Source organism: Physeter macrocephalus, chromosome 14 (assembly GCF_002837175.3).
Source record: "Physeter macrocephalus isolate SW-GA chromosome 14, ASM283717v5, whole genome shotgun sequence".
Lineage (NCBI taxonomy): Eukaryota > Metazoa > Chordata > Mammalia > Artiodactyla > Physeteridae > Physeter > Physeter macrocephalus.
Genome location: NC_041227.1, coordinates 38,218,172 through 38,244,482, shown reverse-complemented (window position 1 = coordinate 38,244,482; position 26,311 = coordinate 38,218,172). Strand labels below are relative to the sequence as shown.

The following is a 26,311-nucleotide window of genomic DNA, read 5'->3' as shown; positions in this document are numbered from 1 at the left end:
TAGTACTGCTTTTGCTGCATTGCCTAAGTTTGGTATGGTGTTTTTAGTTTTCATTTGTCTCAAGATATTTTCTAATTTTTCCTGTGATTTTTCTTTGACCCATTTGTTATTCAAGAGTGTGTTGTTAAATTTGCACATATTTGTGAATTTTCCAGTTTTCTTTTTGCTATTGATTTCTAGTTTCATTCCACTGTGGTCAGAAAAGATAGTTGGTATGATTTTAATCTTTTTAAATTTGTTAATATTTGTCTTGTGGCCTAATGTATGATCTATCCTGGAGAATGTTCTATGTGCTCTTCAGAAGAATACGCATTCAGCTGTAGTTGAGTAGTGTTTGCTATATGTCCATTAGGTCTAATTAGTCCATAGTGTTGGTCAACTCCTCTGTTTCCTTATTAATCTTCTGTCTCGTTGTTCTATCCATTATTGAAGGTGGGGAATTAAAATCTCCTACTGTTATTTTATCACTATTTCTCCTTTCAGTTCTGTCATTGTTTGCTTCATATATTTGGGTGCTCTGCTGTTAGATGCATATACATTTATAATGGTTATATCTTGCTGGTGAATTGACCCTTTTATCATTATATAATGTCCTTTGCCTCTTGTGACAGTTTTTGACTTAAAGTCTATTTTTTCTAAGTGTGATCATCCCTCTCTTTAGGTTACAGTTTGCATAGAAAATCTTTTTCCATTTTTTTCACTTTCAGCCTATGTGTGTTTTTATATCTAAGTAAGTCTTCTGTAGATAGCATAAAGTTGGATCTTTTTTTTTATCCATTGAGCCTTCTATGTCTTTTAATTGAGGGAGTTTAATCCATATAAAAATTTAGAGTAATTACTTAAGGAGAAAGACTCACTATTGCCATTTTGTTCATTGTTTTCTGTTTGTTTTATAGTTATTTTGTCCTTCTTTTCCTCTCTTGATGCCTTCCTTTGTCTTTCATTTATTTTTTTGTAATGGCATGCTTTGATTCCCTTCTCATTTTCGGTGTGCATCTTCTGTAGGTATTTTCCTTGTAGTTACCCTGGAGATTACATAAAACATCTTATAGTTATGACAATCTATTTTAAATTGATATCAAATTAACTTCAATCATATAGACTCTGCCCTCCTCCCACTTTATGTTATTAGTGACACAAATCACATCTTTTTATATTTTGTATCCATTAATGTAGTTTTTTAGTTACAGTTATCTTTTATGCTTTTATCTTTTAAATTCTCTACCAGAATTAAAAGTGACTTATCCACCACCATTACGGTATTACATGATTCTTTGTTTGTCTATGTATTTATTATTACCAGAGAGCTTTATATTTTTGTATGCTTTTGTGTTGTGGGCTAACATCCCTTCATTTCAACTTGGATTCCCTTTAGCAATTCTTGTAAGGCAGCTCTAGTGTTGATGAACTCCCTCAGCTTTTGCTTATCTGGGAAGTTCTATATTTCATCTTCATTTTTGAAGGTTAGTTTGTTCAGATACAGTATTCTTGGTTGATAGCTTTTTTCTTTCAGCATTTTGAATATATAATTTCACTCCCTTCTGGCGTGTAATGTTTCTGCTGACATATCTGCTCATAATCTTATGGAAACCTCCTCGTACATGACAAGTCTCCTTTCTCTTGCTTCATCTGGTGTTCTATGTCTTTGTTTTGATTATAATGTGTCTTTGTGTTGGCCTCTTTGAGTCCATCCTACTTGGAGTTCTTTGAACTTGAATTTAGGTGCCCATTTCCTTTCTCAGGTTTGGGAAGTTTTCAGCCAAATGTTCTTAAAATAAGCTCTCTGCCCCTTTTTCTATCACTCTTCTGTGGCTCCCATAATGTGTATAATGTTCAGTTTTTTAGTGTCCCTCAAGTCCCTTAGGCTTTCTTCACTTTATTTATTTTTTTTTTTTTTTGCGGTACGCAGGCCTCTCACAGTTGTGGCCTCTCCCGTTGCAGAGCACAGGCTCCGGACGCACAGGCTCAGCGGCCATGGCTCACAGACCCAGCCGCTCCATGGCATGTGAGATCTTCCTGGACCGGGGCACGAACCCATGTCCCCTGCATCAGCAGGTGGACTCTCAACCACTGCGCCACCAGGGAAGCCCTTTCTTCACTTTTTTAAATTCCTTTTTTTTTTTGTTCCTCCAACTCAATCATTTCAAATGACTTGTGTTCAAGTTCACTGATTCTTTCTTCTGCTTGATTAAGTCTGTTGTTGAATGTTTGTAGTGAAATTTTCAATTCTATTATTGTATTCAGCTCCAGAATTTCTGTAAGTTTTTTTAATAGTTTCTATCTCTTTGTTGATATTCTCATTTTGTTCATCCATCATTTTCCTGATTTCATTTAGTTGTTTATATGTGTTCTCTTGTAGCATTTGAGCTTAAGATGATTGTTTTGAATTATTTGTCTGGTAATTTGTAAATCTCCATTTCTTTAGGGTAATTTTTAAAGATTTATTTTATTCCTTTGGTTGGGCCATATTTCCCTGTTTCTTTATCTGTCTTGTTATTTTTTTCTGTGATTTATGCATTTGGGGAAACAGCCACCTTTCCCAGTCTTTATACAGAGGAAGACCTTCCTTCACCAATAAACACAGCTAGAGATTCTGGGGGTATCTCAAATATTTTCTGGGAATGTGTCTTCTCTGGATTTGTGTTTGTAATTTCCCAATTACAGAGGTTTCTTTTTCAGGAGGTTGTAATCACTTGCTCTCTCTGGTGGTACTGCCTTCTATGGTACTGCAGGTTCTCTAGTGTTGCAACAAGCCTCCAAGCTCTCTTTTTTGCTTAGAGACCCCCAACATCTAAAGCATACCAGTTCTGTCAGTGCTCCAAATCAGATGAGATGAAAGCCAAATCTTCGATCAGCCCCTCTTCAAAAGTCAGAATTCCCACTCTGTTTTTCTCTTGCCTTCCCAAGGGAGAAGCCATGAGGTGGGCTGTTTCTCCTGATTGTGCCGAGTTGTGCTGACTGCCATCTGCAGTATGCTACAAGTTCTCTGATGCTGCAACAATCCCATGAGCTCTTTTGTTCTCAGCAGCCCCCTGGGTAATCCATAGTATGCTGGTTCCTCATTAGCACTCTGCATCAGGCAAGACAGAAATCAGTCCCTCAGGCAATCCCACCAAAAGCTGGAATACTGGACCTAAGTTCCACTCTCCTCTTTCCCTCCCAAGGGAGACGCTCCAAATTGGACTTTTTCTCCTGATTGCACCAAGCTGTGCTGGCCTGGGGGAGGAGTGATTGCAGATTAAATAACCTTAATAACCTGCAATAAGATTACAGATTAAATAATGGCTTTTCTAATCTATTTTACTTGCCTGTTCTTTGCTGTGAGCTTGACTGGGTAACTACGATTTCTTAACTGGTTTCTGAAGTTCTCATAAAGGCTTTTTGGACTGTGTATTTTGGCTACATTGGAGAAACTAGGCTTGGGGCTTCCTATTCCACCATCTTGCTCTGTGTTCAGACTTTCACTTTTTATTCAATATAGTTCTTCCTGTTTGAACTTTTTATATCCATCACATTTTATTTTTAAAATATGTTAAAAAGTATTCAAATTAAAATTTAAAAGTATTGGAGAAAAAAGTCTTTTCATTGCCGAGAAAGGTAAGCACATAGAGAGCATTGGTTTATACGATTTTATTACTATAATTATTCTAAAATTCAGTAAGTATTAGCTTATTTTCACATATATTATACAAAACTTCCACTATTGTAACCTTTTCCAAATTTTTCTTGTAGCCTTAGCAAAAGTGTAATAAGGCAATTTACTATGGTATAAGAAATAAGTTCACAATACAGATAATTATAGAGCAGACATTTAAAATACCCCTTACTAATGTAGGTAAGAATAGCTGTTAAATAAATGGATTTGTTGAGTTTTTCTTTTTCTTTTGGGCTTTAGGCATTAGGATTTTTGTCTTCTTGTGGAATAGGAATGGAATACAATCAAGCTAAGGTAAGGTCATTCTATTTTTTCTGGAACAAAAATGATTTTTAAAGGGACATTGAATAGAGGGTCTACTCTTTAAGTGAAGGGCTCACTCTAGTGTGGTGGTTAAGAGCACAGCTGAATAGTTAGAGAAGTTTAGGGTCTTAATGCCATTTGTTTCTTAATGTTCCATATTATCAAGTTTCAGATAATATCTACTCCATAGGGGTTTTGTGACGTTTAAATGAAATATCATGTACAATCCCCTTTTCACAGACTCCAGAGCTCAATAAGCCCCCAGTGAAGGCAGCCATCTTTACAGAGGAAGAGAATGAAATTTGTAATTTATTTTGGAGTAGTTCAAGGTTAGGAATAAAAAGGCAATGATTGGGTTTGAGTTTCAAATTTAAATGTCAAATAACCTGTTTTTAAACTTTAGGCACTGATATATTACACCTTTGGAAGTGCTGGAGGAAGCATGATATCCCAGATGATTTTGGTTTGTAATTAAATATACTTGGGCCCAAATAAATGTGTTATAAATATAGCATTGTCAAAATATTAAGAATTTATATGTGTTTTAGGGGTACAGATATTTGTCAGGAATCAGTGTTCTACAGAATTGCGAAGTTGCCCTAAGTCATTACAAGAAAGTGGCAGATTATAGTGAGTAATCCGCATAATTTATTTTAAGATAAAGAGACTTGCCAAGCAATTAAAAAAAAACAAATCAATACTAGTTGAAATATTTATGAAAGTATTTAAAGACTGTGCTTTAACATCGGTTATAATACAATTCTTTTAATACAATGTAGAGTTTCTGATTTCTTAATAGTTACTTTTCCCGGGCTTCCCCGGTGGCGCAGTGGTTGCGCGTCCGCCTGCCGATGCAGGGGAATCGGATTCGCGCCCCGGTCTGGGAAGATCCCACATGCCGCGGAGCGACTGGGCCCGTGAGCCATGGCCGCTGAGCCTGCGCGTCCGGAGCCTGTGCTCCGCAACGGGAGAGGCCACAACAGAGGGAGGCCCGCATACCACCAAAAAAAAAAAAAAAAAAAAAAAATAGTTACTTTTCCAAAAGTTTTAAATGATTGTACTCATCTTTTATTTTTGTTAGTTCATGTCTCCAAACAATTCTATTTTACTTGATCTTGTTATCTTCTTTCCTTAAACCGAGAATTTAAATATAACATCAATAAATATTAAGCAGTTTCTGTAATTCTAACATTTAGAATATGAGATGACTTATTAAAAATTCCTGAAGAAATGGATGTAAGGTACATACCTTGGCAATCTCTATTGTTGCACTTGAGAACAACTCAAGTAACCATTATTCTATTACCCTATCCTTTGTCTACCAAAAAACAGAGCACGAGGTTAATATATATTCCTAGAATCATTTTCAAAGTTGCATGTAATATTTCCTCATGCAACATCACTGAACCAGACTACATAATAGAGTTTTAAATAAAAGTCTTCCAAGAAGTGAATAAGGTGAAGTCCATGGTTAATTTCTATGATCAGAATAACATCTGAATTTACATCTTTGACATTATTAGGATCTGAGAAAAGAAAGAAAAAAATTACTTTTGAATTAAAGATGTTATATATATCAAGATGTTTTTGTATGTTTAATGAAACTGGAATTACCAGATATATTTCAAATTGTGTATTTTGTTAGATTTACTCACTCAACTATATTTAAAATTTATTTTCAGACTATCCATAGGAAATAATTAAGAAGTGGTTCTTACTCTTGTATTGTAGTTTCAATATACCCAGTAAAAGTCAGTGATAGAAGGGGTTGGTTGCCTTCTTCTGAAATCTGTCTTCTTTCCTGAACCTGCTTGGCTAGGGTCTTACATATATTGATACAATATTTGTATAGGCTGCAAAGTAGTGTCTTGTACTTTTCTGAGAACCAAATAAGCAAAATTAGCAAATTTCTATCTCCTAAGGATGTTTCTTTTCTGTTAGTAGACCAGATCTCTGCACAATTTAAAGAGAATAGGCCTAATAGTTTTTTCTGTAAGCTGATTGTTGTCTCTTACAGTCTGTGTGTTCTGGCTACTCTCTGGCTTGTTTCTATTCACAGTTGCTGACAAACTGGAAAAAAGTGAAAGTGTTCCAGTGGAAAAAGTGAGACTAACTGAAAGACCTGAAAATCTGAGTTCTAACAGTGAGATTTTGGACTGGGACATATACCAATACTATAAATTTTTGGCTGAAAGAGGAGATGTTCAGATACAAGTAATGTATACAGATGAGCTTGAATTTTTAGAACATGCAAATTACAAAGGGCTTGGTTCTCTCTGAGTCCTAGAAGGGTTAACAATGCCCCATCCTGAATGGGAAAGGGAAGAGAACCCCCTCTTTGTTCTACTCCTTTCTTGTCTGTATCTTTCAGTTCCTTATAGCCTATGGGAGAACCAGTTGCAATAGTAATGGCATTGTTTTTTGCATTTACTCCTAAAAAAATTATTACAAATAAAAACTAGATTGTAATTATAGAAAAAAAGTACCATCCAATGTTGGTTTTAATATGAATGAACTCTTACCAGGATCCAGAAATACCCTGTCTTTGGAAATGGGAATAGAAATAGGACAGCACTTGTGTGACCTTTGAGAACCAAGAGTTAAGGCCACTAGGTTTGCGTGCCCGGATGTTGCTGTACATCATCAGGCCAGCTTTCTGGCCTCGAGGAAGCCATATGACCAACATCAACCATTTACCCAATAAAACACACAATTGGGAACGGTTTCCTGCTTCTTTTTTAAGACATGCCAATTGTAGCAAACTGGATCAATATACTGCATTAAAATCATCAAGTAATTTTTTTCTTTTCTTTATTGAAATGAACACTACTGCTAAAATAATTGTCAAAACTCATCATTTCTAGGTATCTCTTGGACAGTTACATCTAATTGGGAGGAAAGGTCTAGATCAGGATTACTATGTAAGTCAATCTCAAGCTTCAGTTATGTGGGGTGGGAAGGATAATGGTGAGAGAGGTTGGCGGGGCCATGAAAGGCGAGAGGGTGGGTGGAAGTGTTGCTGGGGAAAGCCCGCTGCTGCTTTCTTGGTCAGATCTGCTCCCCAGTTTCTGAGGAAGAACAAAGTTCACTAGAGAAAGCACTTTTCCTACCTGCCTCCAAGTACAAAGGGGTAGAGGCCTGTGAAGGAGTAGCTGGGGCTGGGGAGTTTCCATGGTCCCACTGAACCCTCTCTCTTCCCACCCAAACTCACTGTTGAACTGGAGTTAGGTGAGGAGGATACACCCATTCCCAAAGGCCAGCTGTGGAAAGTCTACCTGGGAGTTAACGCCTCAACCCCACTTGGATAGATTAGAGGACAGACTGCTTCCAATATAACTAGGTATATTATTAATCATCTTTATACATTTGCAAAGCTCCTTTCAATCACTTTGCTTAATCTTACCTGATCCCAGTGAGGTTAGAAGATTAATTAACAATTCACATTTATGGTGGAGAAAAAAAGCAAATAAACTTGACCTACACAGGATCCTCCTCAGTAAGATGCCAAAGACGTTGGATGAGATCTTGTCATAATCCTGATTGTGGTTTCAAGGCCCTAGATCCCCACAGATCTGGGGAACTAACTGGGATTCTTTTAAAAGATGATTTTGCAGCCCTTGTCATTTTATACAAGCCATGTGCTCACTGTCTCAAAGGAGCACATACTCTATTTCAACATAGTCCCAATGGCTAAGCAATAGAAATAAGTACTTTGTATGGCAGTTACATAAAAGACTGATCTGTTATTACTTTCTGTTTCACTTTATATTTTATTTTATGAATGTACCTTTGGTATTATAGTTTGTGTTTTATATGAGGTACTACACTCATTAGGTAAATGTCAAAGTTAATTTTATAAAATGTGATAAAATAGGTAGCAATTGAAATAAGCATATGCATCCCAAGGCAGCTCAACTGAAGGTCTTCAAATTTTTAAAAATCTTCACAATAACTAAGGTTTTAGCTTCTTAGTTGAGAAGTTCTGGATTCACATTTTTCCAATATCAGATTTCAGCCTGCAATGAGTTTCTCCTGTTAACTATAAGATGCATAACTGAGAAGAATTCCCCCTTTTCCATAAAGACAAAATTTGATTGTGAAGGTGTCCAAACCATGCCTATACGGAATGCCCACTAAGCTTTGCAGAGTACATAAGATCCCACAAAGCTAAGCATTGGGCTGGCCAAAAAGTTCATTCGGGTTTTTCTGTATGATGGTATGGAAAAACCCGAACGAATTTTATGGCCAACCTAATACTTCCAGTCAGCTCTAGCCACCATGAACACCAGGTGGGAGCTGTAGCTGCCTCTAGGTGAGAATGAGGTGCAATCCCAAGGCTGGCAATAGAAGAGTCTGGTGATGTAGTGGCAACAGCTAGGCAGTTTGGTATCACCCAGGAGCCCAGTCAGGCTCTACTGTGGGCTCATTCACATTCATTATCTCTGTTTTACAGATGAGAAGCTGAGGCTGGAAAGATGAAGTAAATTGTTTCAAATATCACAGCTAGGTAGTAAGATTGTTAAGAAGTAAATTTGAACTCAGGGTTTCCACATTCAAAGCCTGTGCTCTTTTCATTAAACTTTGCTTACTCTTGACCTGGGCAAAAACAAAACACAAATTTTAAAAATGCAGCCATTGAAATCTAGTTTCCTCATTTGTAAAGGAAGAAGAAGGAATGATATAATCACTCAGGTTTCTCCAAATTCTCTGATGGTATGTTGGGCTCCAATCTTCCCATCCAGACATCTAAAAAGGCTGGTTTAATTCCAGAACCATCCCAGTAGTTGGGCAAGCACAAGCTAGTCCTTCCTGCTTTCCTCAGTCTAATAAATCTGAACTTGCATGGAGGACTCAAGTCAAGGTATCAAGACTGATTGGCTTATATATCAGTTAGCTTAGGCTGCCATCATAAACCCCATTCCCAAAGTTAGGTGGCTTAAAACAACAACTATTTATTTAATTCATGATTTTGGCAGGTCAGTAGTTGTGGCTGGGCTCAGCTGAGTAATTCTTCTGGTCTGGGCCAGGCTCAACTAATCTTGGCTGGGCTTACTCACACATGTATAGTTAGCTAGAGTTTTGGCCAGGGCTGGCACATTTAAGATGGCCTCATCTGTGACAGCTAAGATGACTGGGTCTCTCTTCATGCTCTCATCCTCCAGCCAGTTGGCCCAAGCTTTTCACATGGCAGTCAAAGGTTCTACAAATACAATAGCAAAAGTCTCTTGAGGCCTAGGGTTGGAACTGCCGAAATCACTTCTGCCATATTCTTTTGGCCAAAGTAAGTCATGAGGCCTGCCAGCATTGAAGGAGTAGGAAAAAGAATTTCTCCTTTTAATAGGCAGAACTGCAAAGTATTGTGGCCATTTTTGCAACTTGCCACAGCTTAGCTGCATCAAAATCAACTTGGAAGAGCATGGGAGATGCAGATGGGAGAGAGAAGATAAAAGGATAAAGCCAATTTCTCAAAGGCTGTTGCTGCAGCTCTTCCCATGTCTAGCTTCTCATCCTTCAAGTCTTACTGCCTCAGAGAGGGCTTTCTTGATCAACTCTACTTTTTTATCATTTATCCTATCATGCTGTGTTTATTTTTCTCTAGCCCCTCTCACTCCTTGTACTATACTGATCTTGACTTGTTTGCTGTCACCCCACAATGGAATGTAAATTCTTATCTATCTTACTCACTACTGTGTGTCCTGTACTCAGATTAGTACCTTGTACATATTAGGTACTTATTAAATATTTACTGAATAAATGAGTAAATGAGTGAATGAATGAATGACAGCATCCTAAGAATTAGACATTTTCCCCAGCCTAAGAACCACCACTTGAATCAGCATGCTAATGTTTTAGTCCACCAAAGAAAATTAGTAGTTTAAGGCTCTTTATAAATATAAGTGATGCCCAGTACTGCCCAGCAAATTAAACATCAGACTACCTGGAAATGACTAGCTTGCCTTTTTTCCCCCTCCTCATTGTTTGATTGAATTAATTTCTCTTATGAGTTGTCACCACAGGCAATATTTTCACCTTCCCCTCCCCACTACCAAATTCTTAATTATTGAAAAGTATTGTATATGCAATTCTTGATTACATTTTCTTGAATTTGTACACATACATTTTAATGTCATTTGCATTTCTAAATATATACAGGCTCAGAATTAATTGGATTAGGGAAGCTGGGTGTTTTGGTGCATATTATTAAAGTGGATACGGCATAATTAAATTAAACCTAGTGGAGGAATAATATCAAATATGTAAAGGCAACTGCTTTGTCCACCCTGCCACCTATTAAAAAGAACAGAGCTAATACTATACGCTTTAAGAGTGGCTTACAGACCCTGTGATAAAAGAAGTTGCACACATGTTTTTAGAACAATACATTTTCTTGGCATTTCATTCTAGAGGAAATGTTACAAACTGATTAAACTAGGGACTTTCTTAGAACCAACAAAAAATCATGTCCATTTTTTTTTTAAAAAGAGATGTGCATTCAAATAATGAAACTTCACTTAGCATAACACCTGAGACATATTATATTTCATCCTATCTAAGACACCATCAATTATAAGATACATTATGTTCTACTGAGAAAGAGAAAACACTGCCAATATAAATTATATGATGCCATTGATAGTAAGAAATGTCCTGATTAAAATGGGAGATGAGTCAGGGGCTGTACATCTTAGAATCAGTAAAATATGATGGTGGGTGCTCAGTAAATATTTGAAGAATGGATGGATGGATGGATCGTGTTTTAGTCTGTTTGAGCTGTTATAACAAAAATACCACAGACTGGGTGGCTTATAAACAATGAAAGTTTATTTCTCACTGTTTTGGAGGCTGGAAGTCTGAGATCAGGGTGCCAGCATGATTGGGTGAGTGCCCTCTTGCAATGCAGGCTTCTCCTTGTATCCTCACATAACAGAAGGGGCAGGCTAGCTCTCTGGGGCCTCTTTCAAGGGCAGTAATCCCATTCATGAGGGCTCTGCCAGTCACCTCTTAAAGACCTCACTTCCTAATACCATTACCTTGGGCATTAGGTTTTCAACATATGAATTTGGGGGGAACACAAATATGCAGACCATAGCAGATGGATAGATGAATGGATGGATGGATGGATACTTGACTCTTTGAGAGCAAGAACTCAGGTTTGCCCGTGCATAGACATCAAAGAAGCTTGCATGGTTCTTTCACATAGTGTTTAATAAATGTTTATGCAATTGAAACAATAGCATTAAAGGCAGGTTAACGTAAAGATAAAGAAAAGAGAGCTGAGATGCCAAGTAAGCCAGGAAAGAGGAAGGGGAAATGAGAGAGAGCCTCAATTCCTTTGGTCTTTACAAGATCATTATATTGAAGGATGCGGAAAACTCCAGGATTCTTATTTGTTTCTAGGGAATAGACGATTCTCTTTTAACAGTTCAAATCTAGTTTCCCAGAATGTAACTTTTTCCCTAGAGCTCTCTATTGCCAAATATTTGAGCCCAAATTCTGAAACTGGACTTTGAAAATGATTTCATAGAATCATAATACTAGAGCTGGAAGGGACCATAAAAATTAAAATCCAGTCCCCTTGTTTTAGAGATTGACAAATTTATCTTTTCATTCACTCACTTATTCTTTCATTCCAGAAATATTTTCTGAGTGCCTAACATACAGTAGACACTGTGCTAAGATACAGAGAATTCAGCACTGGGGGAGACAAAAAATTAAGCAGACAGCTCAATGGATGCATGCCGTGATAGGGAAGGACAGGGTGCCCAAAAGCACAGAGGAAGAGAACATGAATGAGGAAACCAAAGCCTGGAGCAAATTGGTACTATGACTTGCACAAATTATAGTTACCGACAGATATATTCAGGTCTTGGCTCAGTAGAGATATTCATAAGAAACACGATTATTTCTTATATTGATGTGTTCTGATAAATGTGATTGGTAAAGCATACATTGCTACAATTTTCTCCTATCCAATTGACACCTACGTCATTCCAGACATTTCAGACAGCATTTGTTTTACGACTACTTCATGCTCATAAATCTCCAATGGCTTCTATTTTATACCAAATAAAATGAAAGTCCTTAGCCTGGTATTCAAGACTGTTTATAATATGGCCCCATCACATTTTTGCAAGTCCTAGCTTTTGGATGTTCTACTTCAGGTGTACCGAAGTAACTACTATTTCCTGGACACACCTTGGACACTCCCATCTCCATGCTTTGCTCATGGTAGTCCCTCAGCCTATGATGCCTTCTGCACAGTGAATCCTTTATCTTTTGTATGACCTTTATCATTTAAGCCCTCCTTCTTTAAACCATGAAGGCAGAGTGCCAAGGACATCGGAGTTGGATTCAGGCTGCTGGCGGGTTGCCAGTACCAACTGCATGAATCTGAGTGTCACTAAATAGGCGCAGGTATTAATAATACCTTCCTTACAGTGCTGTTGTGAAGATTGAGTAAGAAAAAGCTTGTAAAACACGTAACATAGAGCTGCATACAATTTCTATTATTCTAAACCCATCTAATTCTTTTCAGTGTTCCTTTTATCTCACCTATCACTTATTGTCTTACTGCTATTTACATCTACTCCTTTTTCTCAACAGTATTGTTAGGGAGCAAATGTAGGGATAGGGTTTTTTGTTCGTCTATGAATCACCTATAATACCTGCCATACTACCATATGTATGGCAGGTTTCAACCAAGTTCTTGAAAGGATAAGTGAAGAATAGAAGAGGTAGATGGATGAATGGATGCATGATGTGATGAGGTCCAGCATGGTGGCGTTTGTATTTACTTTATGTCCACAAGGCAGACCGACTTTAGTAACAAGTGTGTGGTTCTCAAATAAGTTGGCAATATTTCTAGAGCAAATTTACGTATAAAAGAACTACCTGCATTTCTTCCTTAAACATTCTCTTCTCTTTGGGAAGGAGTGGATCCTTGCACATCAATCTAGTCAAGGCTTTTTAAAGAGAGAAGAGTTGTGTCCTAATAAGACACTTTGGAGAGTGTCTTCATTTCTCATTCCTGGGGCTTATTTCTTTTATTTCTCCATGTGGTCTCTGAGGAGAACTGATGGAAGGTCAGGATGAGGCCTAAGGAATGAGGCAGCAAGAGACAGGTCAGCTCCCATGCGTTCTAGACTGAGCATTTCATTTAACGCTATGACCCAGAGAGAATCAGAGGTTTTGCTGGCCCCCTTCAGTTTGATTTAGAAAGAATTGGTCTGAAGTTCACCTCTGCAGAAAGACCTGGGCTCAGCAGGCAGCCAGCTGTGTCTAGTCTTACTCCCTCTACCTCGTAAACATTAGGATGCTGTATATCCAATTCTGCCAGTTACACAAACTGTCTTATGCAATAAGTACATACTGACAACATACAAGTGTACTTTTTAAAAATAATGGAGTATTTAGTTCTGCAGCTGGGATTTATCTGTCCTCCACAAAGCCACATGCCTATCATGCCTTTCCAAATGTGAGAAACAAGCCCTAACATTCTAAAATTATATATATGAAATATATATATTTATCTCCCACTCTTCAGGTTTGTGATTGAAATAGCACTTGGAGTAGTGCTTTAAACAAAGTGGGCATTTCATAGATAGTTTTTAATGCATGTTGAATGAAATAAAATTTAGTTCAAAAGCTATTTTGTATGATATGTTCATGACTGTCAAAAATGTTGTTCCTTTTCTCTCCAGAAAGCATTATACTACTTCTTAAAGGCAGCAAAAGCTGGGAGTGCAAATGCCATGGCATTTATAGGAAAGGTACAAGCTTCATCCTGACCAATATTTTTCATTTCTTAAAACCTAATAGTACCAGCTAATTGAACCCAGTGTAGGGTGACAGGGCTGCACACCTCTTTCATGGAAGCAGCTAAGTGGGGCATTCGGCTACAAACTGAGAGTAGCATTCTTGAGGTGACAGTTTGGGAAGAAGCCCCATACAATAGTGGTCTTTATCCAGGGCACCAAAAGCCGTCTTGAAAGTGAATGTGGCCCAGGGCTCCTGGCTGAGTGTAGCTCAGAGCCCCTCTGTTGAGCCCTTGGCGGGTAACAGGAGATCTGGGCTAGTTGTACATCAAAGATTGGGACAGGCCTCGACCCATCGAGGTACCTCCTTCCTCCATCCCTGGAATGAGAACCAGCTCCAGACTGACCAAAACCCAGCTCCTCCCTGACTGATGGGAGGAGCTGTTGTGGAGTGTCCCTCTGGAGAGGCATCTTCTTCTCTCCTTCAAAGACCACTCACACCCCTGTGTGCTGTCCTTGGCTCCCTGCAGCCAGTCTGCATCAGTAACCATGGGGACAAGTGCCCTGCTTCCAGAGGGCTACATACAGTAAATTTAGATGCAAGGAAACATGAAAAAACACAGATAGGATCCTTTTTTTTTTGCCCTTGGGCAAGGGCACTCCAGAATGTATGTAATAGATTGTATCCTTAGCTTTTCCATTTATAAAAATTGAGGTGAAATTCAAATAACATAAAATTAACCATTTTAAAGTGTACACTTCAGTGGCCTTTACTACATTCACAGTGTTGTGCAACCATCACCTCTATGTAGTTCTCAAAGATTTTCATCACCCTCAAATTCCTTAGTTTTTACATCTTTTCATTTATTTTATTTTATTTTTTTGTAGATGTATTTAGAAGGGAATGTTGCAGCACCGCAAAATAATGCTACCGCTTTCAAATACTTTTCTATGGCAGCTAATAAGGTATGTGCTCAGCCCATTTCTGTAAACACATTAAAACACTTGCCTTTTATTACATGCAGACTGGTGCGGAAGAGTTAAGTCCAAAGCCCCATGCCAGACTAATGGGCCTGGGAGGAGTTTAGTGTCCTGGGGAAGAAAAATATCATTGACAATAAAATATGGGGTGGGGGTAGGCAGAGACACGTCTCGCCTTCTTGGTAAATGGAAAATGGTAGTGCCTTGTGCTGTCCTAGCTGGAGCCCAGACAGAAGCTCAGCTCTCCCCTCCACCATGCAGTAGATGAGGCCATCTAGCTCAGGAAACAGGAAACAAAAATGAGGAGCGAGGAAGGGAAAACTCAGTCAGTAACTGCAGTAAGTTGAGTACAAAGACAACCAAGAAATGCCCAGTTTTTTCTCCTTTGATCTTACCCAAAGGCTCTGGCTCAGGCAGAAGATTGTCGGGCAGCCAGGACAATATGATTGAGAGTGTGGCACTGGAGACAGAATCCCTGGTTTGAATGCCAGTCCTTCAACTTACTAGCTGTGTGACCATGGACAAGTTACTTAACCTCTCTGTGCCTCAATTTTCCTATCTATAAAATCAGAACATAGGAAAATTTGCCTCATATTGTTGTTGTCAGGATTTAATGAGTTAATAGTTATATGCCTCATATTGTAAAGTACCTAAAGCAGTGCCTGGCACATAGTAAGTGTTGTGTGTCATCTATTAGCTTTCGAAGTCTGGGGCCAGTAAGGTAGAATGAAGTTCAAAGCATATCCGGCATATCCGAGGCAGAATGGATTGGATCTGTGAGGAAATATAGAAATTGTGTAGTGTGGCTCCTGCCACGGAAGTTCTTGCCTTGGTTCCTAAGATCAGTGAGGCTGGTGTCTGTCAGGTGAAATTTAGCAGACTCCCCTAAACCCCTGTAGTGCATAAAGAACGTCCTCATGGCAACACTCACCAGCCTAACGTTGGAGAACAGCCTTGATAAACTTTCTAATCCTGCACAGTAGGAAGCATTTTGTTGTCTTCCACTGTCTTACAGCAACACAGGCAGTAGAGATGTGCTCAAATGGAGAATATTTTCAACTGTTCTCGGTTTTTAAAAGCCCACACGCTGCTTCAGGAGCCTATTTATAAATGACTAGCACCTCGGAGCTGCTGCTATTGTGGTTTAAATTACTGAGAAGGCTGGTATTCGGCTCCTCTCCCTTGTAATTTATATGAAATTGTTGCTCAGCAAGACAGTCATCCAGAGTACCATTAGATTAGGATGACAAGGAGAGCAGACTGAAAAAGAGGTGGGATAATGTAACAGAGGAAGATCTCATGTAACTGGGCAAATAATGCTGATTTGTCAGCGCAAAGGAATAATGCCAGGGAGCTGAGTGTGTAAATTAACCCAGCTCCCCCAAGCTATTCAAGGGCTGTGTAACCAGTAGTGATCTGAGCTACTCGTGTTCTAAACCTGAGCTACCTTCCTTTATGGAGGAAATCTAAATTAAGGTCATTATTATGAATGGCATCAGGTGGACATGGCCATGTAATCCTTTACCATCTCCTGGGCAGTTTATTAGATTTCTCACTTGGGGTCACTATCAAAGTAAAGAGTTTCTGCCTCCCACTCTTGCACACCCATACTCTTCTTTTACAACTTTTTTTTTTAACTGTTGCTTTTTAAATTTGTTTTTTAAGTCATATCAGTACCAGGATGCAAAGCTATAGACTCTATGACTTCTTGTGTCTTACTCAGAAACATGAACAGTTATCCTGTGTGATGTTGGGCCCAAGTTGGACCATATTCTTCTGGTTTCCTCTCTCACACCTCTGAACACATCAGGCCCATCCCCATCTTCACACTTCTGTCATTCCCACCTTCCCAGAATCCCCCATTCTGAATACCCATCCCCCAGAGCAGAGCTCGATTCTCTCTCCCTCCACAAAGCCACCCCTACTCCCTTGGCACACATCTTTTCCCTCTTCTGAACTTGCCCTGTGTTCACTCTGTGTACTGCTAGACACTTTACTGCTTCTACCCTGTGCCTTCTCTACTGTCTGAAGGCCATGTCTCTTCACCTAGAGGAGGCCAACGGTCTTAATGCCTTGCAGGGATTCATCAAATATTTGCCAAATATGACCATCTGGTCCCTAAGTTCATGTCAGTTAACCTGAGCAAGAACATTGAGCCCTAAGGCAGAAGTTATGTGTGGGGTGGGGGGATTGCCTGCACATATGTTTTGTTTGGCTCAGAAAGAGTTTTAAAAATTAGGAAATTTCATATCAAAATCTGGATGTCCAGCTTTTCTTGGAAAATGAGGAGAGCTGTCCACATGAGGCGGCCTTTCCACGTGATGACAGCTGGCTGCAGCAGAGAGCCAGGGAAGTGCTGCTGCCTTTGGACAGGGCAGGTGCTCTCTGGTTTGCCTCAGTCTCCACCACTCCCCCATCACTGGGCTTAATGTACTTCTTACATTACTTGCATGGCTCTGGAGGTATCTGAGTTGGCCACTCCTGAGCTGAACATTCTAAACAGGTACTCTGGGCCTTAAACAGTTGGTGAGTCATCCAATGAGCCCCTGGTTTCCCAAGGATTCTCTTAAAGAAAGAAAGAAATTTGTCCCTAGTATTCTAACCTTTCTCCTTCTTCTCCCTTCCTCTTTCCTTCCTCCCATTTCCCTTCCCTCCCATTTTTCTCAACATCTAAATGAAGATAGTTAAAAAGAGACAGACTCACTAGACTTTACCACATGGATCACACCAGGCCTTACTATCCCCAGAGCAGTCTATCCTAAAACTCCTGGAACCACAGGTAGATGTAGTCAGGGGAGAAGAGGGAAGAGGATAGTAGACATATACCAGCTGTTTTAAATACAGGTGGACCATCCTCAAGAATTCTTACAATAGCTGGCCCTTTGACATACATAGGCTCAAAGTTTGGAGTCTTGAAATAGTTGTTGAACTATGCCTTCTCTAGTTATGTGCTATTCCTGTATCACTGAGGAATATTCTGGCTGCATCAGCAATAATTACATTTCAATTATTAAATTATTAAAACTAATTACAAATAAATACATTTTAGTGGTAAAAAGAAATTTGGAGAGTTTTCTATCAGAACTTAAGTCCCTGAGGAAATACTATAAACCTTACAAGCAGTAACAGTGCTTTACCATCCATAACAGCTAGATTGAAATTCATAGTCTCCAAATGTTATTTGGCCATTTATGTCAACCTCCTTTGACCAAAGCAGGTAACAAGTGTCTAGACAGACTTCTCCCTTCTGAAAAACTCCTACACATCCTTTAAGACCCAGCTCCAATGTCAACACTTCCGACAAGTCAATCTGCTCAGTCCCTAGTCTCACCCACTATCACCTAGCCTCTCTCTTCTAGGTGCCCACAACACTCTTTATCTGTTTCTACTATAGGACTTACCACATTTGACATGATTAAGAGATCCTACATAGTGGCTCAGAGCCCAGGAGCCTATAAGGCAAGGATCATGGTTTATTGATCTTTTGACTTTCACCTCCTACCTCTGCCCAATGCCTGTTACAGAGTCACACACAGAGCAAGCACTAAATAAATGCTGAATGGAAAGACTGGAGGAAAGATTTGACTTTCATCTCCCTCTTTTCTAGTCAGAGGTGGGTTATGAAAGTGTGAAAGGAGAAAGTAGAGAGGGTCAGAATAACACCAACTGCCTGATTCACCTGCCTTATTTCATCTCCTACCGGCTGCATTTCAAATATTGTGAATGATTTTGCAATACTTCTCTGTATGGTGAATTATTCTGGGACTTTACTTGGATTTTTAAACCTGTTGCAGGGCAATGCCATTGGTCTTCATGGGCTCGGTCTTCTTTACTTTTATGGGAAAGGAGTTCCTGTGGTAAGTTAAATAATTTTCTTTCTTTTTCAACATTTCTAGCAATTTATTAGGGTGAAATTCATGATCACTTATTAATCTAAAGGAATTAGTCTCTATTACGTGGTTTGCCAAGCTATTATATCTGGTAATAGAGAATAAAATAATTCAGTGAAATATTTGCCAAAGAGACATAGAACAAGCTTGTGACAAGAATAACAACCCTAATTATATCTTAGAATCATAGATTCTAAGTAACCTTAGAAATCATCTAAGCCGTGAGGATTTTTTTTTCGTAGAGAAATTTATCTTCTTACTTTAACTTCTGTCTTTTGAGTGACCTTCCCCCAATATCTAACAAAACCTACTGTCAATGTAGGAAAAGACATAATTTACAATGAAAATAAGATAATTATTTCTTAATAGAATCTAATATAATAATGAAATAAAATGTATAATACTTCTGATACTACTTTAATTAGCCTAAATCACATAGGGCACTAACTATGCTCTTAAAAAAAAGTGGAAGGCAGTTGTTACCATGGAGTTATGCATGTACCTTTGAGTAACAAAGTGTAATTATCTTGCAGAATTATGCAGAAGCACTTAAATACTTTGAGAAAGCTGCAGAGAAGGGATGGCCAAACGCACAGTTTCAGTTAGGCTTCATGTACTACTGTAAGTGCTACACATATGGCTGCTTTACTTAGAATGATAAATGCAAAGTCTGCTCCTTTTTTAAGACAAATCAAAGGGTTGGTGTAAGTGGTTTAGATAGAACATTCAGGCAGCAATTTGAGGAGGAATCTGAAGAAGAGAGGAGGAAAAGGATATTTGGGGGAGGAGGCAATGAGGTGCAATCAGAAAGCTCACCTTTGAAAATTTTAAGTTTGAAGTGTCTTGTGACACCCAGCGCACAACCCAGAAGCAAGTATGAAACTCACAAGAAAGGTAAAACTTGGAGAGAAAGATTTGGGGAGACATCAACATACAGGCATTAGTAAGAGTAACTGAGGTTGCAGAGGGAAAGGAGACAGAGTGTGAGAGGAAGGAGAGTGGGCCATGGTGAGAAATCTGGTGATTCTTGGTGCCATATTGAAAAGATGGGCAGAGAAAGAGTGGTCACAAGAAGACTGAAAAAGCATGGTCATTTGATTTGGAATTATAGTATTATCTGGCCCAAGTTAGGTGGTGCTCCTTATTTTGGGCCAGATAATACTATAATTCCAAATCAAATAACACAGTCCAATGGCATCAGCTCAATGGTTGCAATATATGCCATTGTTTAATCTATAGTCTTCATTTATCTTTGATCAAGATAAAAAATGATGTAACTATCCTTATTAAATTGATTAATACTTTGCATCACAATTATGGCCAGGACTAATACTGTAGCACTATTCCCAGAAAAATGATTCCATAAAAACATCTGAGTTTCAGATCAAAGTGAAGTGTTAATTCTCAAGTGGTACTAAGGGTTAAGAGTCTTATGCCAAAACAGTGGTTCATATACATTTTGGTTCTTATACATACCTTTGTGAATCTGATGAAATATAAACCTTCCCCTTCAGATATGTGCGTAAGGACACGTGTACACACACACCCCCCCCCAACAAATGTTGGCAACATTTCAGAAACTTACATTCCCTGAAGCCTATCCATGAATTCCAGGTAAAGAATCCCTTCTCTGAATATTTTCTCAGCTTCAGAAAGATTTGAGAACAATCACAATAGTTTGGTCTTAAAATAACCAAAAAGTTGTCCAGGGGCAATGATTCGATGCTCTATTCCTGAGTGGGTTTTCTTTTATTTTTGAGAAATTTATTTTCTCCAAATTGGCTGATGTCTATTAAAAGAATATCTAAGATGTATACAGCATTGTTTGATTTTCAGAGCACTGGCATATGATGCCATATGACTTACCTTGGGGCTTTTGCATAATATACATCAGTTGAATTACATTTTAAACTCATGTGATCTTCTCAACAATTCTAGAAGGTTTCAACCTCATTAATGGATAGGAACCTCAAATACAGAGATATCCATGATGAGTTGGGTAGTCAGCATGAGATTGAAAAAGAGACTCAGAATGCTTGCTCTGGTACCAGTCCCTTTTCTTTGGGCTATGCTGCCAACCAATATTTTAAATAAATAAATAGCAACAACAATAATAAAATAGTTATTATTTGCTGAGCAGTTCTAAGCGTTGAGCTAAAAATTGCTAAAAAACCATGAATTTCAAACCAGAATTTTAAATGTGGATTTACACTGAATGATGATCTTTAACAAACAACATGAACATATTCTTCATCATCTGGTGATTGTCCTAACACTGAGTATTGCTACTCCATTTTAGTGTTCAAGCTTGCATTAATGCCTGCCATTGTGAAAGCCAAATAATTCCATGGCATCCCACAGCAAGAGAGGTTTCTGGCAGTTCAAATATAAAAATGTAATGAGAGATCTGTGTTCACAGGGCACATAGTGGTTTGAGAAATCTGCTCAATAAATGCTTGTTGTTGATTGAATACTTAGTTTCGAAAATAATATTTAACTTTTCTTCCAGAATACCAATTTAGCAGAAAATGTTATCATAAGTATAAAGAAATCATTTCCACTCCCAGAAATAAATGGATTAACTTCCCACTTAATGCAGATTTTAATTCCCTAAAAATACTAACCTTAGTGCTAATCTTTAGCAATTAATTAAAATTGGCATGTAAGAATTTCTTGCTGAAGAATTTTGATAAATTATGAGACTAACCTGAGCTATCAAACAAATCCTTGGAGTTTTAAATTTCATTTTGTACAGCATATTTATGCGAGTAAACCTTTTTTTGCATTGGAAACAGTGAAGCCAAAATGCTGAAAATTATGGAGGCTGACATGAAGCCTCATCATATTAATATTAAATTCAACATCAGTGATTTATTGTCACAAACAACATTATCTGTCATGTTAAACAAATGCTGTTAACTTATACTATGTTTTTATTTGATTTGTGTGTCCATTTTGATTTTTAAATATTTATTGTTGAATAAGGCCTGCAAGTGTGAACAACTTATTTCTAAATTTAGGTTTATATGTTTGAATAATATTATAATAAAATTTTAAATAAAAAAAAAAAACATGGTCAGAGGAATGGGGTGAGGAGGAGGTGACCTTAAGTAGGACAAGGGATAGAACTTTCAAGAAAGAGTGAATGAATGAGCACCCCTTTGAAATTCAGTGAAAGGCCTAGTTCTCACTTTTCAAAAAAAAAAAAAAAAGTAAGAAAGGGCCAAGTATCTGTGGGACTTGTCGATAAGGAGGATTTTGTGAGGTCATTGAACTGGTTGGGATGGAAGCCAGTTACAGTGGGTTGAGGTGTAAATGGAAGGTGAGGAAGTAGATGAGTAAAAATATTCTTGGAAGTAGTGCGCCTTTAAATGGAGGAGAGAAGGGCGATAGTAGCATGAGGGGGACCGAGAATCAAGAGGGAGTTGTTTTTAAGATGGTGAGAGACCTGAGTATAATTTTTGGCAGAAAAAAGAGAGCCAGCCAGTGGAGGTGGTTCATGTGTCATGGGGGAGATGAGATAACTGATGAAGAGATTCTGGGAATATTTATGTGGCATTTCTGATCTACTCTGACCAGTGGCAAATCTGAAAGTATCTGATCAGGTCCCGGTATGTGGGGGTCTCATTAGCTTTGATGAAGAGGAGGGATTTCTCACCCTCAAAGACTGGAGAGACTGTGGAATAGATGGTGCAGTTGTAAATCTGGGGAGAGAGGCAAGTGAGGAAAGATAATGTGAGGGTTCCCTCCATGAGCTCAGAGGTAAAAAGTCATCTTGTGAGAGCGAAGGTAGAGTGGTTGGTGTAGGTGGTCTCAGAAAGCCATGAAGGTTTGTAATAATCTTTGTGGGGACTGAGAGAGAGAGAGAGAGTGGTCAAGACACGTGTCAGGAGATCTGAGCACACCTGAGTAACCCTGCTGAGTCCTTCCTGTCAGGTGGAACAAGGGCAGCAGCAGACTGCATCATCAAGAAGACAGGTCTGGGCTTCCCTGGTGGCACAGTGGTTGGGAGTCCGCCTGCCGATGCAGGGGACACAGGTTCATGCCCCGGTCCGGGAAGATCCCACATGCTGCAGAGCGGCTGGGCCCGTGAGCCATGGCCGGTGGGCCTGCGCATCCGGAGCCTGTGCTCCGCAATGGGAGAGGCCACAGCAGTGAGAGGCCTGCGTACCACACACAAAAAAAGAAGACAGGTCTGGCCAAGAGGTCAGCTGGCACTTTCCACAGTAGCCCAGGTGGAGGGCCTGTTCTCTACGTTCTTGGGAGGTTGCCTAAGATAGCCTTGTTCTTCTAGTTTATTCCAAGTCCCAGGCCCAGGGTCTATCAGATTCCTCAAGCATCTAGAATAAGAGTAATAGTTATGGCTAATGTTTAAGTCTTTACATGTATTTACTCATTTAGTCCTCTCAACACATCTAGGGGGTAGCCCACCATTTCTAGATGAGCAAACTGAGCCATATCAAGGTCAAACATCTTACACAAGATCACACACTTGGTGGAACTGGGACTCAAACCCAAGTGACCTGCCTCCAGAGCCTTTGCTCTTAGCAGCAACATGGCACTGCTTCTAAAGGCTAAGAAATGTTAGAGCTGGAAGGCAGTTTCAGAACCACCTAGTGAAAGCCCTTCCTTTTGCAAATGAAGTGCCTATGGGTGCCCAGGTCACAAAAGGAGTAATGGGAGAGCCAGGACAAGAATCCCAGCTGCTGGGAGTAGCTGATTCTTCATCCTAGCTCCATATGCCTCTCCTTGCTCCAAGCAATGAGCTGAGTCTGAGCTGGGCCTCCTGGAGCTGGGATTTACCTGCTCCAAACTCCATAATTATGGCTGGGAGGAGCTATACTGGTCTCCTGGTCTGGAAGGATGACAGGGATGGTGACACACATCATGGAGGGCCTTCTGGTCCTCAGAGACTACCACTTGGTCTCCTTTTCATTAATTGCAGTTATACCATATTGAGGAGATGTTTTCATGAGACTAAACAGTCCATCTCCTTCAGTTTTCTGAATGGGTCGAGAACATACATTTCCATATTCTTACTTATAATCTAACTCAACTTTTTTTCCCCCAAATAGTGGATCTAAAGTAGCTTGACTTTTGGTTGGGTTTTCTCATCCTATTTAAAATAGCAGGAATCACTATGAGCATTACATCCATAGGTTATAATGTAAAAAATAATGTAAATAAGGGGTGGCTCAAAATAATTTTAATTTTCAGCTGGCTCTGGAGTATGGAAGGATTATAAGCTTGCCTTCAAATATTTTTACTTGGCATCTCAGAGTGGGCAGCCCCTCGCCATTTATTACCTGGCCAAGATGTACGCCACAGGAACAGGAGTGTTAAGATCATGCAGAACCGCTGTGGAGGTAAATCACGGGCTATTTCTAAAGCACTTTTCATTTATCACAGAGAGGAGGTGATACTGTCCTTAGATTATTGGTGTCTTTGATTTTATAGATATTATCTTGTTTCTTCCAGCTGACAATGTGAACACTGACATTTGCCAGGGAGGAAAAGCAGTGATGTAACTCAGACTGGGAAAGGCAGAAAGAAATGATCCCTCCTGTCTTGCATCTGGCTTTTCATCAAGTTCAGAGCTCGCCTCAGAATTCAGTTATGGAGCTCTGTTTCAGCTTTCAATCAAATCTCCAGGGCAATTTGGCACTTCTAGTAGGATTAGGAGTTGTGACTTGGGACATGAAAGGCTTGATTTAGCCTAGAAAATGTAGCCCACTTCTTCCCAGAAAGCCAGGTCCTTAGGTTTCTCTGATGATTTGGATGACAACTGAGAAAGTGAATTCTTTCAACCTGGGATAGTGATGCAGTTTTCAAAAGAATACTTTTAGGACCTTAATGTCCTTCATTGATTTATTAAACACTTCCCCTGCACCAATATAAATACCCTCATGTTGCAATCTGGCCCCTCTGAAATTCATTTCAAAACCTGCCAGCTAATAATCTATCTTTAGATTTGCTCCTTTGCCAATTCCTAATGAATTATGTATGGTTAACCTCTTTTGGTTACATAAGGGCTATTCAATTAGTTGCCGGTTGTCCCCACAGAGCTCTGCACACCTCCCTCACGGTTATGTCACCTACACCCTCAGGCACTGTCTTCCCTTCATTCTCTCTTCTCCACATCAGCTGCAGCCTTATAACTCACCCTCGCAGGGGAGCAGCGTCCAGAAAATCCCTTTTATTAAAAAACAGAAGTCGATACATTCTGTTATCCTGCCAAATAGCCCCCAAGTCAGAAAAGTTCATTTACACATATTTAAAACAAGACTCAGGAAGTGTAAGCTCAAGACAAAAAAAATACACACCTGTAATCTTCGTGCCTATGAAAGGTATTAACACCTCACCCTAAATAATTTTCAAAAGCCATGCTTTAGACCTAAAATCCTTGCCTGACCAGCCAGCAGGAACTGAAGACTGAGGTTATTTATCGTTTACCTGGAATGAAGTGTATTGGCTAACTAGTCTGCTTGATTTCTCTTTGTATATACAGCTTTATAAAGGTGTCTGTGAACTAGGCCACTGGGCTGAGAAATTCCTGACAGCATACTTTGCCTATAAGAATGGTGATATAGATTCTTCTCTTGTTCAATATGCACTGCTTGCAGAAATGGGTTATGAAGTAGCTCAAAGCAATTCAGCATTCATTTTGGAATCTAGTAAGATAAGTTAAAATTCTCTGCAATTCCCCAATCATACATATGCATATATGACTTTACTGTAGGGGTATTTTAAGCCTTCCTAATGGAATGTCTCCTTTTTTTTTTTAGAAAAAGCTAAAATCCTTGAAAAAGAGAAGATGTATCCAATGGCACTTCTCCTATGGAATCGAGCTGCCATTCAAGGTACAGAACTTAGATAAAAATGAGCACTACTTGGCCCCTGTCCACTATTATTCATCTGATTTGCTCCAGCTGAGTTCTTGGGCACATAGGCAGAAAGGTGCAGAATATCTAGCAGGTGGTATTTCCAACTGATGTTAGGGTCAGTCTTTGGTTAGAGGTCATTTCCAGGAACTTCTTTTGTTATTCTCAAGGTCTCCAGTTTAGCAAACCATAGGAATTTTTCTATGGCTCTGTCTCCATGGCACCAGGAAACATGGCAGTTTTACTCAAGAAATCAGTTTTCTTGGTCTGGCTTCAGTCACTCATTTGCTGAGTTTTTCTGAACTTATCAGAGATATGACCTATGTTTCAGTGAGTTTGTATAGGTTAAATTACTTATGGCTCTAAGACTTGTTTGATTTTTCTTTTAGACTATCACATTGAGGATTACCACAAGCTTCAGATCTTTATTATAACCATTAGCATGGTAGCATCAGGGAAAAAAAAGAAGAATTAATTAGCAAGATCCTCCCCACCGCCGTAGGGAGCGCTGGTGGGAAAGCAGTGGCAGGTGGCATTTGCATCACTATGTCTCATTCCATTCTTTCCCTAAAATTATATTACTAATAGCACAGAGATTCTGCAAAGCTGTCACTATTGGCATTTGGATATGTGAGGTGCTCTCTTATGGTAAGAGAGCAATTTTACTTCCAATTAAGTTTCTTAAAATCGTCTCAGGCTAAGGCCGAATCATCCTTTTCTATAAGAATTGAATGGGATAAAAACAATTCTCAGCTGATGCTAATATGAGGCAGAAGAAAAAGTCACAGTGGTGCCTTCTCAGGTCCAGCCGAGCTGGTACTGCAGCAGCAAGCCATCTGTGTGATT

General features: G+C 39.1%; 1 protein-coding gene across 2 annotated transcripts in view; it reads left to right on the top strand.

Moving 5' to 3' along the window:
- SEL1L2 (SEL1L2 adaptor subunit of SYVN1 ubiquitin ligase) overlaps positions 1-26,311 on the top strand; it is a 59,711-nt gene that overhangs the window by 21,973 nt on the left and 11,427 nt on the right. The window contains exons 3-14 of one of the 2 annotated variants that reach the window (XM_028499628.1): positions 3,896-3,949; positions 4,362-4,421; positions 4,507-4,588; positions 6,018-6,172; positions 6,823-6,879; positions 13,660-13,728; positions 14,602-14,679; positions 18,489-18,551; positions 19,118-19,205; positions 23,802-23,950; positions 25,093-25,258; positions 25,370-25,444. In XM_028499628.1, the coding sequence (XP_028355429.1) occupies positions 3,896-3,949; positions 4,362-4,421; positions 4,507-4,588; positions 6,018-6,172; positions 6,823-6,879; positions 13,660-13,728; positions 14,602-14,679; positions 18,489-18,551; positions 19,118-19,205; positions 23,802-23,950; positions 25,093-25,258; positions 25,370-25,444 (1,096 nt within the window). The remainder of the gene's footprint in view (positions 1-3,895; positions 3,950-4,361; positions 4,422-4,506; positions 4,589-6,017; positions 6,173-6,822; positions 6,880-13,659; positions 13,729-14,601; positions 14,680-18,488; positions 18,552-19,117; positions 19,206-23,801; positions 23,951-25,092; positions 25,259-25,369; positions 25,445-26,311) is intronic. The other variant, XM_028499627.1, reaches the window with a different exon arrangement.